An 18,859-nucleotide genomic window follows, 5' to 3' on the forward strand; every position below is an offset into this window, starting at 1 on the left:
CCTCTCCAGGGTGCGGTTATCCCTATTGCTTGTACACTTTTTTCTACCACATCTTTTCCTTCCCTTCGCCTCTCTATTAATGTGCTTGGACACAGAGCTCTGTGAACAGCCAGCCTCTTTAGCAATGACCTTTTGTGTCTTGCCCTCCTTGTGCAAGGTGTCAGTGGTCGTCTTTTGGACAGCTGTCAAGTCAGCAGTCTTCCCCATGATTGTGTACCCTACAGAACTAGACTGAGAGACCATTTAAAGGCCTTTGCAGGTGTTTTGAGTTAATTAGCTGATTAGAGTGTGGCACCAGGTGTCTTCAATATTGAACCTTTTCACAATATTCTAATTTTCTCAGATACTGATTTTGGGGTTTTCATTAGTTGTCAGTTATTATCATCACAATTAAAAGGAATGAACACTTGAAATATATCAGTCTGTGTGGAATGAATGTATACATTATACAAGTTTTAAATGGAATTACTGAAATAAATCAACTTTTTGATATTCTAATGTGACCAGCACCTGTACACTGAGTGTCCACTTTATTAGGTACATCTGTACAATCTAATGCAGTCAAGTGGCCACTGATTGTGTCTTCCCATGACAGTTTATTTAGTATTCTGAGTAAAAAATATTTTTTCTGACATTTTGTGACCTGACAGATACATCCAACAACACAATTTCATCATTATGTTCTTAGGAAATACAATCTGGTCGGCACTTTGTTTCCTTCTGAACCTGTTTGCTAGAAATGAGTTGAAAATAAAGGTAATTTCTGGGAGAAATGGTTGGATGTCCTTGATCTGAAGTCACAGTAAGAGTTAAAAGCAACAGATTTTCTCTGTAACATTAAAGATTTGTGACTAAATATTATTTGCAGTCTTGACAGATAATACAGTAACATCAACACCAACACCACTGTTATCAGACTTTGATACTAATATTGCTCTCTTCTAATTGATGCGCAGAGATTTATGACATCACTTGCTACAAGCTGACCCTCGATCAGTGACAAAGCAGCAGAGGGAGCTGTAAACAAAAGGACTTATTGTCAGAAAAGTAAATAAACAAGTTTGTTTACATGTTTTACTTTTGATATTAATTTGTTCTGCTTCAGTTAGTTTTTTTTTTAATACTTTTTTCAAATTCTTATTTTTTTTTAGAAGAAGTTTTGCTAGACTAAATTGGCACAAATTTGATTTCATATTTTATGGGAGCATGTTCATGGCTGGATTGAGAAAACCTGGGAGAGTTACCAGCATTGTGTGACCCCTTAGCCTGATTGCGATTGTTAGGGTTAGTGAGCCCAGATAACCAAATATATCCTGGGTATGTTGAACATGCTTTGTAGTACAGTCCCAGGATGCACATGTGACATAAAAAAGAAGAAGAAGAAGACCGGTAAATGATTTCCAAATGTTTTCTAAACAAAGAAAGGGATTCAGATTTGAAAAGACATTTGTTAGATCTCAAGTATATACACACTGTGTTTTGGTGAGTAACACTGAATGTAAACATAACGTTTGGTCTTCTACTAGAAAACTCACAGGGTACCTTTAAGATGTTGGTAATGACACCGTCGTTATGATGTCTAAAAGCTTTACACAAAATGTTCACCTGCTAGCGTTCATCTTCATCCTTGATTTCACCACTTTTAACACATAATGTGGATATAAATGCAAAAAGAGAAACGCTGTTAATAATCTGGGGGAATGGACTCCCTGGATTAAATCTAAAGTTACAGGTATTGGTGTATTCTTAGATTCAGATCTAAGAGTCAAGTCCCACATTACATAGGCGATTAAAACCATAATTTTCTTCACTTTAAAAACAGCTATAGCGCAACCCTGAGAACAATGCCGGAAAAAAAGATCCATGTCTTTATTTCAAGCAGACTCGACTACTGTTATGTACTTTTTGCTGGCCTGCTGAATTAACACTGAGACTTCAGCTCACTGAAAACGCTGCAGCTCGGGCTGTTAACTAGGACCAAGAGGAGAGTTCAGTCTCAGCTGCTCTGCACTGGCTCCCTCTAATACTTAGAATTGATTGTAAGGTACATTGCAACTCCCTTGTTCATTACTTGCCTTCAGGAGCACTGTGATCATCTGCTGCTGGTTTATTGGAGGTTCCCAGAAACAGCAGAAAGGAAATCAGGGATGCAGCCTACTTTAATAACGTCCTAAAGTTATGGGACACACGACCTGTAGATATCAGGGAAGCCCGCTCGCTAAATATGTTTAATAGAAAGCTAAAAACTTATCTCTAAACGTATCTATTGTTGTTTTACTTCATTTGATGCATTCTGCACTCAATTTTATTTTAATTTTTCAGCGGGTTTTATTTTTGATTTTATGTTGTGCATTGTATTCTCATTAATTTTATTAAAAGGTTTTATTATCCATCTTACTTTAATTGCAGCATTCTCTTTGTTTTTATGCTCATTCTATGTCCATTTTAATGTGAAACATTTGGTGCATGTACTTTCTTTATTCTAAAACACTGAGCTTATTTCTTTTATGAACAGTGCTTTACAAATAAATCTTATTAAATGTAAATATTAATTTTTCTCAATTTCAGTGTGCCAAATAAACGAGTCTTGAAAGTTTCTGAAAGGATGACAGGTCAAATAATACAAATCAATATTTTTATTAAAGAATGAGACAATACCAAAATACAGAACATGCAACAAGAATTGAAAAATTAGGATAAATAAAAAAGTTTTAAATTCCTACACTGACTTTAATTTCCCTCCACAGCTGCCCTCTGAGTCTTTTATTCAAAATTAAAATGAGGGAGTTTTCACGTTTAAAAAATCTTAATTAATAACACCAAAGCTCTGTTCCCACAACGTTCTTCCTCAGACTTGAGTGTACATGATGGCAATTAGGCTAATTTGGGTTTAACTGTCTGTCACCCCATAAATGACTGTTGCTAACCTGTCAATCTTTCATTTTCAGCACATATAATATAAAATTACATTAACGGCCACAGATTTATCATCAAAATGGATAAGCTAAACAAACTAGTCTAAACAATGGGTCTGATTTCAGAACAGGCAGTGTCTCTTTTTCTAGCTGACTATTGAGCCACTGTAGTTAGCTAATTAAGCTAACATTAGCTCCACGATGAAAACACTGTCTCTGGCTGACTTTTTAAAATTGATCCAGTGAACCATGTAAAAGTGTATTTTTTCAACATAACCTTTAACTCCACAAAATGCGAGTCAGCTAATGAAATACTGCTCGGCCTTGGATGCAAAACTTACGTCACAATGTAGCATGCTAACATCAGAACAGAAAAACAGTTTAATCCATTAGTTACACTTTAGCTCTGTGGTTGTAGAAAGACTAAAGGATCTCTCTGACTACAGCCTTGTGCACTCCAATTCATCCCGTGGACAAATCCTCCTGTGGCTAGTTACTGTTGCTGAGCTCTGATTGGATAATCCCCCCCCCCCCCGAGTGGTCTAACTTCTCCCCTTGCTGCCGTGACATACAAGTGTACCCTAGGACATTGTGACATCACTATTGGGCGCGGTTACAAGTTCAACAGAGCACAGCAGGAAAGCTGGGTGTGGTCAGAGGTCAAACAGGCTTGAAAATGTTAACCACAGAGGGCAGTAAAACACTACTTCCCTGTGTGCTGTTATGCTCCTCTTTAAGAGCTCGAGGTTTGGCGACTCAGCTGTGAAACTAGGCTGAGAACAGTAAAGTCAGTATTTTATTTTATTTATTTTTTTTTTGATGAACTCTGCTGTTGGTATTATTTTGCGGTGACAGAAAGCATCGGGCTCAGTTGTCCTCTTGCCCTGAGCTCTTCCTGTAGTTCTTCCGCTTGGGCTTCCTGAAGGAGGTAAAGCTGGGGTTAGCTCCTTCTATCTTCTCCTCCTCCTCCTCACCTTTTTCTTTCTGCACCACATCACCACTCATGTCTCTCGCCCTTTCCTCAGCCTTCTCTACACTCTGGTCTTTCTTTCCTCCAGTCTTCTCTTTCTCCCTGCCCTCCTCCTCCTCCTCCTCCAGGTGACTGAGGCGTGTCTCCATCTCTTTGCCTCGAACAGCTGACAGCTCCTCAGCCGGTTGTTCCTTCGGCAGCTTGCTGGGTCTGGAGAAGATCATCTTCTGCTGGATGTTACAGGAGGAATCACTCGGGCTCTCCTGCTGCTCTTTCCTCTGCTGCAGACTGGACAGGAAGTTATGAGCCGCCCTGCTGTTACCCTGATCGCTGGTTTCGGCCACATCCTCCAGGCTGTAGTGGGTCCAGCGCTCAGGGTGCACCAGGTAGTCCGGGGCTCCTCTCTTTGCTGGTGTGGGGCAGCTGGACGGAGGCTGGCTCGTCTTTCTGCTGGGACGCGGAGGCAGAGGCCGAGCAAACACTCCGTCTGCGACATCGTCCCGCTTCAGAGAGGAGGAGGCCAGTCGAGCAACACTGTCCAGGCAGTCAAAGATGCTTTGGCTGCGGTTTGAGAAAGCTGAGTTCCCTCCCCTCAGACTGAATAAACTCTGAGCTCTGTGTCCAGCAGCCGGAGCGGAGATCTCAACCTCCCTGTCATCATCGTCGTCATCATCGTCGTCGTCGTCCAGCTCGGGGTCAAAGGGAGCACTGCTGGGTTGCTCTTCAGGCTCAGATTCATCACTCGCTGACAGTTCATACACATCATCATCGCCATTTTTCTGATCACACATCCTAACACTGAGACTCAGCAGCTCGGATAAATCAAGAACCTGGTGAGGGGGAGAGAGGGAGAGGTCAGACCTCCAACAACACATGTAGCATAAAGAACAACTCTACTGTGAGACCAACGCGTTTCAACTTGTGGCCTTCATTCATGGTCATCATCCAACACACAGGCGAAAGATCAGTCAAGATAAAGCAACAAATGATGTAAAATGTTGATTACTATCTAGCTTTAATTGAAAGGCAGTTTAATCAATGCAAAGAGAGCAACACAAAACAGCTGACCACACCTAAACTTCTCATTAATAGCCATCAAAATAGTCCCAGTATTCACACATACTGGAAATGATTCTATGTGTTTACATGTAGTCAAATGGTCCCAATGAAAAGTAGCTGAATTAACTGTTAGCAGCTCCTATCTGTAGTGTACCCATGGATGTACAGACAACTGTCACCGGATTACTTTGATACTGAAGAAAACTTAAAAACATGAATTGAATTTGTTTTTGTATAAACAGCCTCACGTGTTTCAGTAAATCTGACGTCACAGAGAACAATACTTTAGGAGTTGCAAACTTGTAGAATTCTATGTTCTCTCCAAAAACACTGATTTAGGAAATTCAGTTCAACATTTTCAGTCCCATCATGATGAAACTGGGACATTTCTGAAGCTGTTCTAGTGAGGTGGTATACTGCAGTCATGATGACAGAGAACATGTTATGTACAAACTAATTTATTCTCTTTAACACTAGAACCATCATGGGGCCCAAATGATTTTAGGGATGCACCGAATGTTTGGCCAACGAAATTAATTGGCCGATAATAGCAAAAAAAAGCTCTTTTGGTGTTCGGCCTACTAAGTCGAAAGACCAAATAAATCTTACCAACAATTACATTGGCATGGCTGCAGTGTGGAAGCATTTTAAAGTGTCAGAGAAAGACGCAAAACTCGCTGTTTGCAGACACTGTTCTGCTGAACTGTCTCCTAGCACATCCCTCTGTGGCTAACTTCTTAGAAAAGGCAACAATCTGACCCTCTTTGAGTGTTTCTGTCACTCGTTTTTGAGAAGGTGATTAAGCTCGACGCACCCAAAATTGGAGTGCACACGTATTCAAGCTTTTATGGTAAATCCACTGAGATGGACCAGAGCGAGCTGGCAGGCAGGTGAGCGACTTTATGCTGTCAGTTTCTCTCTTTACAAAGAGAAGTGTTGCAGTGTGAGAATCCTACTGAAGAGAGTCTGAATGTTACGCGATACGAGAACCACATACAACATTATTTATCAAACTGGGTCGGAGTTGACGAATTTAGCGTGACGATACACACGTGACAATACTCAAAATAAGGTGTCTATACAGTGTGGAAATAAGATTAATTGGATAATATTCACAGAAAGTATAAAACTTAATACATGTGTACATTAAAAGTAAATGGACACATGTAATTTACTTTACTGGACCCTCTCAAGCCTTGGACCCACCCACCAAAGTCTCTGGGAAACACTGAGTAAAAAGCACATTTTGACTATTTAATTTATGCAATGGCAAAAAATTTTTTTAAAAAAAGGCTAAATAAATGGAAAAAATGTGAATGTACTTGTTCAGTATTCTGCAATTTTTTTCATTATATTCGGCTTCGGCCAAGAATTTTCATTTCGATGCATTCCTAAATGAGATCCCATATCGCAGGGGCTTTTTGTAGGCATTGTTCAACATTTTACACAAGCAGTGAAAACAATTGATTTATAAATTCATGTAATTGATAATTGATTTATAAAAGTGTTCATAATAAAGTTTTCCTATTACTGTGCAGCTTATGTTAATATTCATTTGTCAAAAGAAAAAGACTACTGTACACTCTGTATTTTCCTATTTGGATAAACACATTGTAAGGCAATCAGACTGTGTAGAGCTGTGTATTTATACAAGTGTTTTTGCCGCAGGAGACAGAGGAAACATGGTGAGCTACAGGCCGTACTACAGGGGCATGGAAAATAAGCATTTTAGTACACAATCAGCACCTGTTGGTTGTCCACAGTTTCTTTTTGTCCTTTACTTTATCTGTGACACCATCATCCTGCTCAACTGGTGTCATGTGTGAGCATATACTATTTATATTGTTGTGTTGTTACACTGTTTTATTGCACATTACATAATCTAATGGTATTTTATTATTATTTAATCAGGTTCTGGGAGCACTGCCTGGTTGGATGTTGTGTGTGTTTTGCGTTGTGTGCCCTTAGTGGGAGTTGTTGGGTCTTGAACTTCCTGCCATTTAGTGTCCCAGAGTGCATTGTGTTATCCATTTGACAATCTCTGACCTCCTGAGATTTGTAAACATTCAGAGGCAACGCTGAGGCTTAATGTCCATTCATCAACGTATTATTATATGACCGCATGGTCTGGTCATTTCTATAAACTGTACGCAGTCTACACTGTGCACAGCCTATTGTGTTTGTACTGTGGTTAACTCCACAGGGAGCTCGGTGACTATGTTGTAGACAAACTGTAGTAGATGAACACACTCAAATACTAACTAAAAGCAGCTTAGGAAGTAAAACATCTCCATCAGCCTATATGTCTCACTCTCTCACAGGAAAAACAACAGACATTTTGTCTGGTGTCAAAGCAGGAAAAGCACAGGTGTGTCTTAATACAGTAATGATCTTTCTTCTTTCCCTTTTAAATGTCCCAGTAAGCCTGTCCTGGAACTCCTACGTGGAAAGCAGCCATCATTGATCACACCTGTTTTTCCTGCTACGACAAGCCAACTTGTCTTCAGCGAAAAAGATCTACCAGCTTTATGTGCCTTACTGGCACACTGAGCTAGTTTAGTCACATGACTGTCTGCATCGCCTGTCTGAGGTCTGACCAGACAGAAGAACTGAAAGCAGCGGTGAAGTTTTATTGGATCTTTTTAAATAATCCTCTGGATGTTTTCATTGTAATCCTGGTGGTTCTAGTGTTGTTAAGTTTTCACTTGCTTGGTGTGTTATGTACAACCAGGATTCACTTCACAGGTTTCACACATCAGCTCTCTGCTTGCCTGTTATGTGGGCTGTTTTAGAAAAACATGACTACGTTTGAAAATTATAGCACAGCCAGCCTGGGGGTCTGTACCACAAAGTGAGATTAGTGGGCTAGCCAGCTCTCTTTGGGCTTAACTCAGGTTTTCCACGAAGCTGGCTCACTTTTAACCAGGTAGATCACCGTGTGACCTACTGTATGCTGCAAGGCTAACCTGCTCCGGAGCAGAATAACTTCAGGGGATCACCACTGACCAATCAGATCCCTCCGGTTGTAGATTCCACGTTGTGTTTGTCTGCCACTCTGATGCTGACCAATCTGAGATTTAAAGCAAGCACATGAAATCATTTAAACCAACCACATATTGAAGAGATATAAACACATGTTCCAGCGCTCCACCTTAGTGTTACTTAGAGAATACAAGTGTTGAATCATTGATTTTTAGTAATGTTGTGGACAACTAGTGACAAGGTTCAGTGAGGCACTGTGTTGGAGATACAGTAGTAATATAAATAAACCAGTCGTACATTTGCCAAACCTACTAGATAAAAGATAGAAGACTCATGAATGTAAGATGTATGCTTTTGTTTGGCGTTTCCAGACTGTATACTTCTTTTTTTACTTGAATAAGAGAGGAACCACCCGGGACTGTCTCTTCTGTAACCCTGCACGCACGCACGCACACACACAGAAAGCTCGTGGAAGGTATGGGTGCAATGTCCCACGTCACGTCTAAATGTGAAAATTGAATCAGTGAAACGTGCGTGACCTTCTGTGGAGCGGCGCGTTAAAGCCGCATTAGCTGCACATCACAAAACGACTCGTTAGCATGCTAATGCTAATTGACGTGAATTAATCCGGTACGGCCGTCGGTTCCGTTAAACCACATCTCGTGGCAGGCATGCTTACACCGTCGTTTCCCAGACTTCTCTTTTATATTAAAATGTGCATTTACTTTTACATTAATTCCCACGGGTTACCTTAGAGCTGGCGCCACGACCAAACGAGGTTGTGTTTCGCCAGTCAAAACACTTTCTTCTTCTAACGTTACAGTTTGATGATTCTCCCACACTGCTGCTGCCTCCCAGCGGTTACAATGTGGGTTACAAGCCGGGGATGCAACCGTTGCAACAGGAAGTCAACAGAATTGCGTGGACTTAACACATTTACATTATTCATTATTATTTTAAGTATGTGGACAATTAAACATAGTGTCCTCTATGACAGTGATAAAACTGTATATGAAGCAAGAGGACATGTTGAGTGCAGGGCCCCCCTGGTTGAGTGACCTCTAAACAGGGTTAAATACAATCACAACGTTGAATGTTAATGATACAATTGTGACTAACCAAAAAGAAATAGCAAATGAAATATGTGGGTTTTATCACAATGTATATATTTCCTCGTTCTCAGACGCAAATTCAGAAAAAAATGTTTAAAACGTTACAGCCATACATCCCTCAAATTGACCCAGACTTTAAAAGGACATGTGACGCTGATTTAAGTATTGGGGAGCTTGATACTGCTATAAAGAAAATGGCTCTCGGAAAATCACCAGGTCAGGATGGGTTAACAACTAACTTTTATAAGTTTTTCTAGATTGATGTAAGAGAATTACTCTTTGAAGCACTGAAAGAATGTTTAAATGGTAATATGCTACTAACAACAATGAAACAAGGTATAATAACATTAATCCCAAAGACAAACAAAGACAAAACAATTATAGACAATTTAAGGCTGATTACTTTACTTAATGTTGATTATAAAATATTTACTCATGCTTTGGCTTCTAGGCTTAAAAGTGGTATGGATAAAATTGTCAGTGAGACACAGTCAGGTTTTCTTCAGAATCGCTTAATATATAACAACACCCAGCTTATTTTAGATCTGTTGACTACGCATACTTGGTGGAGGATGACAGTATTATCTTATTTTTAATTTTTTTTAAAGCTTTTGACAGATTGGAACACCCCTTTATTTTACAGACACCACAATATTTTGGGTTTGGGAAAAAATTTATTGAGGTTATTGGTATGTTGTACAAGGGTATTACAAGTGCAGCCTTACTTCCTACAGGAATCACAAGGAGATTCAATGTTGAAAGGGGAATACGACAAGGAGACCCAGTTAGTCCTCTTCTTTTTATTTTAGCAGCTGAACTGTTAGCAGTATATATTAAAAATGATAAAACTATAAAACCATTGGATGTTATGGGTAATCCCTTGATAATAACACAGTTACCGGATGATACAGCACACTTTTTGAAAGATTCTGATCAAATACCTAATGCCTTAAAAGCTGCAGCTATTTTTTCTGAAGCTTCAGGGAGATTTTGACTATTCGTTACTGTGCACAACCTTTTATTCATAACATCCCAGTCAAAAAGGAGGTTAAGTATTTGGGAGTAACTATCAGTAAAGGCCATAGTGACAGGGGAAACAGTCACATCCAAGATGTTTTGCAAAAGAATCAAAGAATCTTAAATAGCTGGTTACAAAGAAATATTTCGATTTTTTGGAAGAATTTTGCAAACGAAGATGGAAGCGATTTCGAGACCAGTTTACCCTGCATATTCTTTAGCAGTTCCAGACAGATGTATTAAGAAAATAAACCAAATGCATTATAATTTTATTTGGAATAATAAGCAGCATTTGATTAGAAAAAGTGACATGGTTAAACCATCAGAAGAAGGCGGCATGGCTGTGATTGATTTCAAAGTAATGAATGGAGTTATTAAATTAAAATGGTTGCAAATGTTTAGAAAACAGGAACACTGTTTATGGTTTAGTTTTCCAGCTTATCTTTTTCAAAGGGTAGGAGGAATTGGTTTTCTGTTAAAATGTGATTTTGACCCATCAAAGTTGATTTAAATTATCAGATTATCATATGCAGTATGTATTGGAAAATGATGTATAAGCATCATTTTTCCCCTCATAAGGCTACAATATGGAACAACAGGTACATCTCACACAAGAGGAAAACACTACTTTATATAGATTGGATGGAAAAAGGAGTGTGGGCTATAATACATCAAATGGATGAATATGGGAATATGTTAAGTCATGATGAGTTTAAAACAAAATTTAATTTTTATTGCAATTAGACAATATTCCTTAGTAGTCAATGCCATTCCTAAGGCTTTGATAAACCAGATAAAATGAATGTTACAATACTCTGCTGTGATACCTACATCTGCTAATCTCTTTGTGGATAAGTATAATTTCTTAGATAGTAAATGTGATAACAAATTTTTGAGGTCATTGATGACAAAAGAATGTTTTCCTCTTCCTGTGAAAAGAAAGGTTTTGTCACTGTCAAGGTTCAAACTAGATTTTTATCATTTCCGTTGTTTCCTAAAATGAAAGAGGTTCATTTCAAAACAATTAATGATATTTATCCATGTAATGAATTCGTAAGAGTAAGATTTAATTTAGATGTAATGTAATGTTTGTACGTTTTGTAAGACTGATATTGAATCTCAGGAACATCTTTTCTACAGCTGTAATGTCTCTAAATAAAAGGATATTGGATTGGTTAGGTACAAAGAATGTAATACCTGTGTTTGATTACCATAAGGTGAAGTTTGGTTGTTTTATGGAAAACAAAGACATTTGTGTAATAATATCTTCATCATAGCAAAACTTTATATTCTTAATTGTAGATTTTTAAAAACTACACCAATAATAATAATAATAATAATGATAATTTTAATGCATTCATTTATGATTTGAAGATTCTTTTTTGGTCATTGAAAATGCTGGAAAAGAATAGTGCCTTAAGATTCTCTGAGTTACTTTCACTGTGTTTTGAGTAAATCCTCTTAAATTTATGTTATTTTATTTTATGTTTATTGATTTATATATTTATTTATTTACTATTTATTTGGGGTATTTATTAAATTTTTGCTTATTTACTTTCGGTTGCATGCTACTTAGTTGTATTTAAATGGTAGGCCTATGCAATGTTACAATGATGCCTGTTTATTGAAAATGCAAATAAAGTGTTGGGGAAAAAATAAAAATTAAAAAAAATAAAATAAAATAAAAAAACAGGGTTGAGACAGGGGAGTGCGCATGCTCAACAGTCCTACCCATTTCTCATTCGCTCCCAGGAGCTCGGGCCTTAAGGGGCGGGACATGCTGCAGTTGTACTGTCCTCGATTGGCTGCGGCTCTGCAGACCGGGAATATTTTGAAAGTAACTGGTGTGTTTGTCAAACTGACAAAACTTGTGTAGTGCTCAGCGCCGCTGGCTTTTAGTCCGTCAAATTTTACTCGGCGACGTATTCAGTAGTTTTCTTTAATTGTTCATGGAGCACGAAGCACGGGTGGAAACCCCGTCAGCTGGAGACGAGATGACAGACATCGTGCTGGTTGATTCGGAGTCTTACGTTAACGTTGAACTCGACGTGGAACAGAACAAAGTGGAACAGAACAAGTCCGGTGCAATAACTCAAGGTCTGTGTCACGTTTTTTCTTGTTCGTTGTTAAAATACTTCGTCGGTTGCTAATGTCAGCGTGTTATTTCATCGGTTAGCGTTACTAACTTTGGTTGGCCTAACTTACGCTAAAGTTCAGCTGTTCTGGTTAAATTATGCTTAACATTAACTTTAGCCAACGTTGGTAACGTTATTTTCTGATGTTGCGTTAACTAAGTTTAACTTCTAACATAACTTTGTTTGCGTTTGAACGCTTTGTTTTAGAGGGACCATAGCAGTCACAGGTGTGCCCCCGGTGGGAGCAAACGTTGAGCTAACGTTACTAGCTGATGTTATTGTAACTTAACTTGATATAACGTCATTTCCCCCCGTGATTACGATCCGTCCTACGACACTCAGACTATAATTGTCTGGTGTCTATCTATGGTTGCATGCTAGACGTTTCTAACTGTTATTGACCCCACCGGGAACCTAAAGTTACGAAGTTAGCTAAAGATCTCAGTAGTAGAAAGTTCTTGGTGTCTGTTTAGACTCTGTATCAGCTCTTGTATCTCCTCCTCCTCCGCCTTCCCTCAGCTGACATCAAGCTTTTTGTGTTGGGCTGAGTTCCCTCTGATAGCTGGTGAAATTAAAAACTGTAATAATTCTTACAGTTCATATTCTTTACTTCACGTCTGGTTGGATGCTGAACTGCATTTCGTTGTCTCAGTACCTGTATATGTTACACTGTGAAATAACAATGAAGTTGAATCAAATCCTATCTGTGATTTCAAAACCTACTTCAATACCTTTACAGACACGTACAAGATATTGTGAACTGTGCAGTCCAACATGTAGTCAGTGAATCTGTCCAGGACTCGGTCGGAGTCGCTACTTTCTCTAGTACTGGTTGTACTGGTTTTACCTGTTTACACAATACCAATTGAAGATCTATTGAGTGGTCTGTTGGCCCGTAGCTGCTCCAGTCACATCTGCCCATCACCATCGTGTTACTTGTACAGTTTTATTTGGAATCAGTTTTGCAGTTTCATACATTTATGGAAATAGCGGACAGGAAGTGACACAGCCTGCAAAATGCATGGACATTCAGAGCTGCACGACCCGACGTGCAGGAGGTGCAAACTTTGTTATTTATTTTTTAAAATTGTAAACCGCTTATATTCTGTAGGTTAGAACTTGTCATGTAGTTTCCGTTTGAGCCACCAGAGGGCGTTAAAGCACAGTCGATGATTAATAGCACCCCTGCTCAAATTAAATGAACAAAATAATTTTGACCACGGTTACTGGAGCGCTGTCTTATTTTAGTAGTCGACTAATCTATTTATTCGATTAGTCGACTTTTATTTTTGTCATCTCCTAACCCCAATTAACCCATTGAACTAATTAAATATCTTTCAAGTGAATTGCTGCTCTTCAACACACAGACTAAAGATTTTTGCTTTGGAGCTATATAAAATAAAAATAAATTAAAAGCACTATAACACATCAGCACAACTGTACACTAACAATGTAATGTCTATTTAGAATAATAAAGCAACAATCCCCTTTCATACTACTACTGTAGTTTATTTAAGTACTTATAAGTTTTAGGCAATAACTAGAGAATGTTGTAATTTACATCACAAGCCAGATTTTCCTTTACTTTAAACCATTACTCAGATTGTAAAGACAGAATAACAGGTACAAACATTGAAACTAGGGATGAAACGGTATGAATACTTCATATCACGATATTAGTGACCAAAACTATCACGGTTATCAGTATTATCACGGTATTGTAAAAATGTGCTATCATGGTAATTAAAATGTGTACGGTAATAATAACCGTCAGGAATTTTACCATGGTTTACCGTTAAACCGGTAATTATTTCATCCCTAAGAAAGAATCTCAAATTTGTGGCCTTTTCTCTGTCGTTGCTGCTGCAGTGGTCTGTGTTAACTGGGACCAGAGGGCTCTGTGGGCGCGGCCGGCCAGCCGGCTGGCACCGCTTATCTGGCGGCGCTTGTGGAGCTTCTCAACCCTGAAAACGTTTGAGCACATTTTCACCATTCACCATCAACTTTGGTAAAACTGCCAATATTGAAATGCTACACAGTTGATTTCTCGCTTCAAAAGTGGATTTAGTGAGTTAAATAGTGTACAAAACATGTAAAAACAAAACAACGTTCTGCTGTTTCTTCGCATGAATGCTTCTTCTTCATCAATAGTCTTACATTCAAGCAGACAGTGGAAGCCATACTGCCCACAGCACTTCCTGTAGTGCATTGCGGTTAGAAATAAACAACCAGAAATGTTCTTAAGATGAAGATTGCTATCTCCCCCTCCCCCCTACATCGACTTATCGTTGCAGCCTTATATCTTATCAAAGACTGTTTCTGAAGTAGATCTAGAAGTAGTCTAAACTAACCAGAGTGGTGTTTCTCAACGCAGAGTAAGAGTTCATCCCTACACCACGCTTGGGGTATTTGCAGTAGTCGAGTTTGCCACAGTGCTGTTCAGACCTCAAACATGTGGAAGCTTATCGGAGCTCACTGGGACACACCTGTCAAATACCTGCCATGGTGTGAATGCACAACGAAGTGCTCAAGACTGCAGGTTAGGGTACTGGGACAGACCCTAAAGGCTCCTGCAGACTACACGACTTTCAGCGTCGGCCAATAGCCGTGCTCTTCACGCTACACAACTTGTCACCTTGTGACGGGAGTCTGAAGTCGTTGTGGCGTTCACACTACGTGACTGATCGGTGACAGGGGGTCACACACTACGCGAGCTGACACCCGACGCTGGTCTCCAAACAAGGTTTCGTCAAGAAAACACATGTGAAACGGGAAATGAGGAGGACCTACACACGAAACAGCTGTTTGTTATTATTAAGATAGAAATTATAAAGACAAAGAATATGGGTGAAAGAATGGATCAGCACACACAGGTAGCAGGGATCGTCTGAGCTACAGAGAGCTGGAGGAGAGTAAAAAGTAGCTGCCTGCTATCATTAGCTGGATGTGGATGTTGATTCGGCCGACTCCTCGATATTTGTCATTCTAGATATCTGGCAGATGTCGGCGATGTGTCAGAAATGTGTCGGGGAGCCGTTTTGACTCGTCCTTGAGTAGTTCACACATAAAGACTGGCGACTGCCGATTGATAACTGATTTAGCCCTGATCACAGCCTGACGGTCACAGAGCTTGCCGACCGGCAAATCACAAGCCCCGAGCAAGGCTCTTTAGCAGAGCAGATGGTAGTTGTACTGGAAACATCTGCAGCGCTGTCCAATCAGGATCAATCTGCTACGTAAACAGGAAGTCACTGTAGCATCAGGAGCTAGCAAATCTTCTAAAAATCAGTTTTAGAGGCTCGAAAGATAAATCCTTGTAAATGTAAGTATTAGTTTAATTTCTGTCTGCATACAGGGAGAAATCTGTTTCAGAGTTAGCATTAGTCATACAGTTTATGATGAGAGGGAAATATATGCTAAGGTTGTTTTAATTTGAGGTATGTTGTGTTATTTTAGTGAAATGTGTTCACTCTTCTGACCGTCTCAGATATTAAAATGCTAACGTTCGCTCTGTCAGTTGGCTCAGTAAGCTAATAACGGTTCCACCTGGCAGTTAATGGCTGTAAGCAGCTGATCTCTATGCAACAACTAGTTGATGCATTTGGTAACACTGAGGTCACTTATGAACAGCTGTTACCTAGACCCACCAAGGGTAGGGAGAAGAAAACGAAATATTCCTCTACAGCTTTCATCATATTTCGCATGTCTTTCTTTAAAGCTCTCTTTCAGAATGAAGAAGATGAGAGTGATGATGGTGATGATGACAGTGGCACAGACCACTTCAACAGTGAAAAGTCGGGCACTCAGCTGCAGAGATGTGAGCGTAATAGAGGAGTGAATTCAAGTCTCCCTGACACCTTCCAGACCAGCCATCTGCTCTTCTATGAGCGGTTCAAGGCGTACCAGGACTACATGCTCGGTAACTACGCACTCTCACTTTACATGTTCCCACTCAGATGCAGTACAATAAGAATTATTAACCTTTCATGTATATTCGTCTGTAGGAGACTGTAAACCCTCCGAGGTGAAGGCCTTCACCGCAGACTACCTGGAGAAGGTGGTGGAGCCGTGTGATTGGTTGGCTCTGTGGTCTATTGATGTCTTTGATGTTCTGGTGGAGGTGAGACCAACGTTCAGACGTGTCTCTGTTGTAGATGTACCTTTTTATTTTCACCCCACTTGAGCCTTATTTCAATCCTGAGTGAGAGCATGGATTTAGAGGAACCTGTTGTACCTCAGACTGACATCAGTCTCTTCAGTGTGACCGCTGTGTTTGAACAGGACCCAGTGAGGCTGCGTTCAGGGTAAAAAAAAGCTGTTCTCCTGAATGAAACTGGGTTGCTTTTATTTGACTCGCTCTGGGTAGTCAGGATGGGGTAACAAAAATGGGATCCAGGATCCATCCACCTCAGTGAGTTTGTCCCCAAAACAGTAGTTAATGGAAACTTTCACTGATATGCTTTTTTACCTTTGTAGAAATGTGCTCTATATTTGGATTAAAATGTACCAAGTAAAGATGGTTATAAATCACTGATTTGACGCGCACAAGTTGCAGTTCAGCTGCTGCCAATTTAATCAGTAAGCACAGAGAAGGTTCAGTTGAATCTGTTTACAGAGAAGAGCTGCTCGTGGTTTCAGGTGCGGGATGTGGACTGGAAGGACCTGAAGGCGTGCGTGGGGCTGGTGCTGCCTCTGCAGTGTGAGACCAGAGGCTGTGAACTCACCGAGGAGAGTATGGAATCCCTATTGGAGGCCACTCAGCACAAAGTCCCCCTGCAGGAGCTCCAGGTGGTCTACGACCAGTCTGGGGACTTTGATCAGACCGCCCTTGCACTTGAGCACCTCAGGTGGGACTTGCTGAATGGATCCTGTGCCCGGAGTTTACTTCTTGTTGCTTCTCCTAAACAGTCTGATTAAAGTTTACTTCTCAATTTGTGCCATTCCCATGTTCCTCCGCCTGTCTGCAGGTTTTTCTATAAACACATCTGGAGGCAGTGGGATGAGGAAGATGAAGATGATGACTTTGATTACTTTGTTCGTTGTGTGGAGCCTCGTCTCAGGCTGTGAGTAAACCTTGCGTCTGGGTGATGATGATGTATTATGAGTGTTGGTTCATCCCCGTGAATCCTGATTGAAAATGTGTCTTATTTAAGCTACTACGACATCTTAGAGGACAGAGTCCCAGCAGGCCTGGTGGCAGAGTACCAGTCCTTACTGAAAAACTGCTCCCAGTGCTTCCAGCAGTTCTCGGTGCTGTGCAGCGACCTGAGCACTGACTCGGACTCAGAGCTGGACAACGTATCCATGGTGGAGGGCCTGAAGCTCCACGACCAGCTGGAGACGTTGAAACGCAAGCTGCACATCTTCGAGAACCCCCTGTTGAGGTAGAATGTGTTGAGATTCTCCACCTCCATATGCCCTACACCAGCACCACTACCTCCTCTTTGTCTCTCTTATCCAGCTGTCCATCACAGGGCTCTACAGTGCGACCATTTAGCTCGCATATGCCCCTAAACTTTGATAAGCGCGAACCGGAAAAATGATTCACTAGCGCAATATGTGAGTAACTACCGTAACCACAACCTTCCCGCTGCTCCGCTAATCGTTCAAAACGCCCCGTTCCGAGTAGCGGGCAGGACGCAACGCAAAGCTGGTGTCAGTCAAATGAAAGGGGGGGGGGGGGCATGAATGCTGGTGATTATTGATGAGATGGTAGCATTAACAAATTGAGAGACCAATATTGGCCAATTTTTCTTGCACAAGGATTTAATGAATGGAAAAAACTCACAAACATGAAACTTCTGTCAAATAATTAACAAACTTTTGATCTAATGTTATAATATTACACTAATACACTCATTTAAACTAGTTTCTCCTCCACGTTGTAGAAAGTCTCTGCAGTGGAAAGATTTCCATTGCAGGATACCACTGTGCCAGTATGTGCTACTTCTAGCCTCCTCCTGAGAGCAACACCTTCCCCTTGTTCTGTTTTACTAAAGTTACTGTAATCCTGTTCAGTAGTCTTGTTTACATTAGGTGTGGGTTGTGTGGGTGCTGCTGGTGTATCGTGAATCCGTCCCTGGTTCAAAAACTACACAAGCACCAATCACAGTAAAGATTTTTGTGATGAGTGATCAGTGTTTTAAAAGCTGTTTTCAATGTCTCAAATTTTCCTAACATGTTTCAATATTATAAATATCTGTACCATTTTTCATTTAGTTTATAGCAACATTACCTTCGCTGTCTGTACCTCTGTGTGTATATTGTGTAGGCTGCCTCCCTCCCCTCTCTCTCTCCTTACATCCCTCTCTCTCTCTCTCTCTCTCTCTCTCTCTCTCTCTCTCTCTCTCTCTCTCTCTCTCTCTCTCTCTCTCTCTCTCTCTCTCTCTCTCTCTCTCTTTCTCTCTTTCTTTCTCTCTCTCTCTCTCTCTCACCCCAACCGGTCGAGGCAGATGGCCGCCCACCCTGAGCCATGGTTCTGCTCGAGGTTTCTGCCTCTTAAAAGGAAGTTTTTCCTTGCCTCTGTCGCCTAGTGCTTGCTCTTGGTGGGAACTGTTGGGCTTCTGTAAATATCATCACAGAGTGCGGTCTAGACCTGCTCTTTTATGAAAAGCGCTGTGAGATAACTGTTGTTGTGATTTGGCGCTATATAAATAAAATTGAATTGAA

General features: G+C 40.3%; 2 protein-coding genes across 5 annotated transcripts in view; one reads left to right on the forward strand and one right to left on the reverse strand.

Annotated features, from left to right (window-relative positions):
- Positions 1–2,621: 2,621 nt before the first annotated feature.
- On the reverse strand, positions 2,622–8,807 carry tssc4 (tumor suppressing subtransferable candidate 4). Of its 3 annotated transcripts, none has more exons than XM_046033548.1 (3): positions 8,677–8,807; positions 7,951–8,014; positions 2,622–4,715 (listed from the first exon to the last, which is right to left on the reverse strand). In XM_046033548.1, exon 3 carries the CDS (start codon positions 4,674–4,676, stop codon positions 3,783–3,785), a length of 894 nt encoding a protein of 297 aa, XP_045889504.1. In that variant the 5' UTR covers positions 4,677–4,715; positions 7,951–8,014; positions 8,677–8,807; the 3' UTR covers positions 2,622–3,782. The 3 variants fall into 3 exon arrangements, with proteins under 3 accessions (XP_045889504.1, XP_045889502.1, XP_045889503.1); XM_046033546.1 differs by having other exon boundaries at positions 7,911–8,014; positions 8,677–8,806; XM_046033547.1 differs by lacking the exon at positions 8,677–8,807 and adding an exon at positions 8,466–8,489 and having other exon boundaries at positions 7,911–8,014.
- Positions 8,808–11,854: 3,047 nt separating this feature from the next.
- Positions 11,855–18,859, forward strand: part of shcbp1 (SHC SH2-domain binding protein 1) — a 15,805-nt gene continuing 8,800 nt past the window's right edge. The window contains exons 1-6 of one of the 2 annotated variants that reach the window (XM_046033064.1): positions 11,855–12,152; positions 15,909–16,109; positions 16,195–16,310; positions 16,829–17,037; positions 17,158–17,253; positions 17,344–17,574. In XM_046033064.1, coding sequence (XP_045889020.1) covers positions 12,005–12,152; positions 15,909–16,109; positions 16,195–16,310; positions 16,829–17,037; positions 17,158–17,253; positions 17,344–17,574 — 1,001 coding nt within the window. In that variant the 5' untranslated portion in view covers positions 11,855–12,004. The remainder of the gene's footprint in view (positions 12,153–15,908; positions 16,110–16,194; positions 16,311–16,828; positions 17,038–17,157; positions 17,254–17,343; positions 17,575–18,859) is intronic. The other variant, XM_046033063.1, reaches the window with a different exon arrangement.

The sequence above is a fragment of the Micropterus dolomieu genome, linkage group LG20 (assembly GCF_021292245.1).
Source record: "Micropterus dolomieu isolate WLL.071019.BEF.003 ecotype Adirondacks linkage group LG20, ASM2129224v1, whole genome shotgun sequence".
In the NCBI taxonomy this organism is placed as follows: domain Eukaryota; kingdom Metazoa; phylum Chordata; class Actinopteri; order Centrarchiformes; family Centrarchidae; genus Micropterus; species Micropterus dolomieu.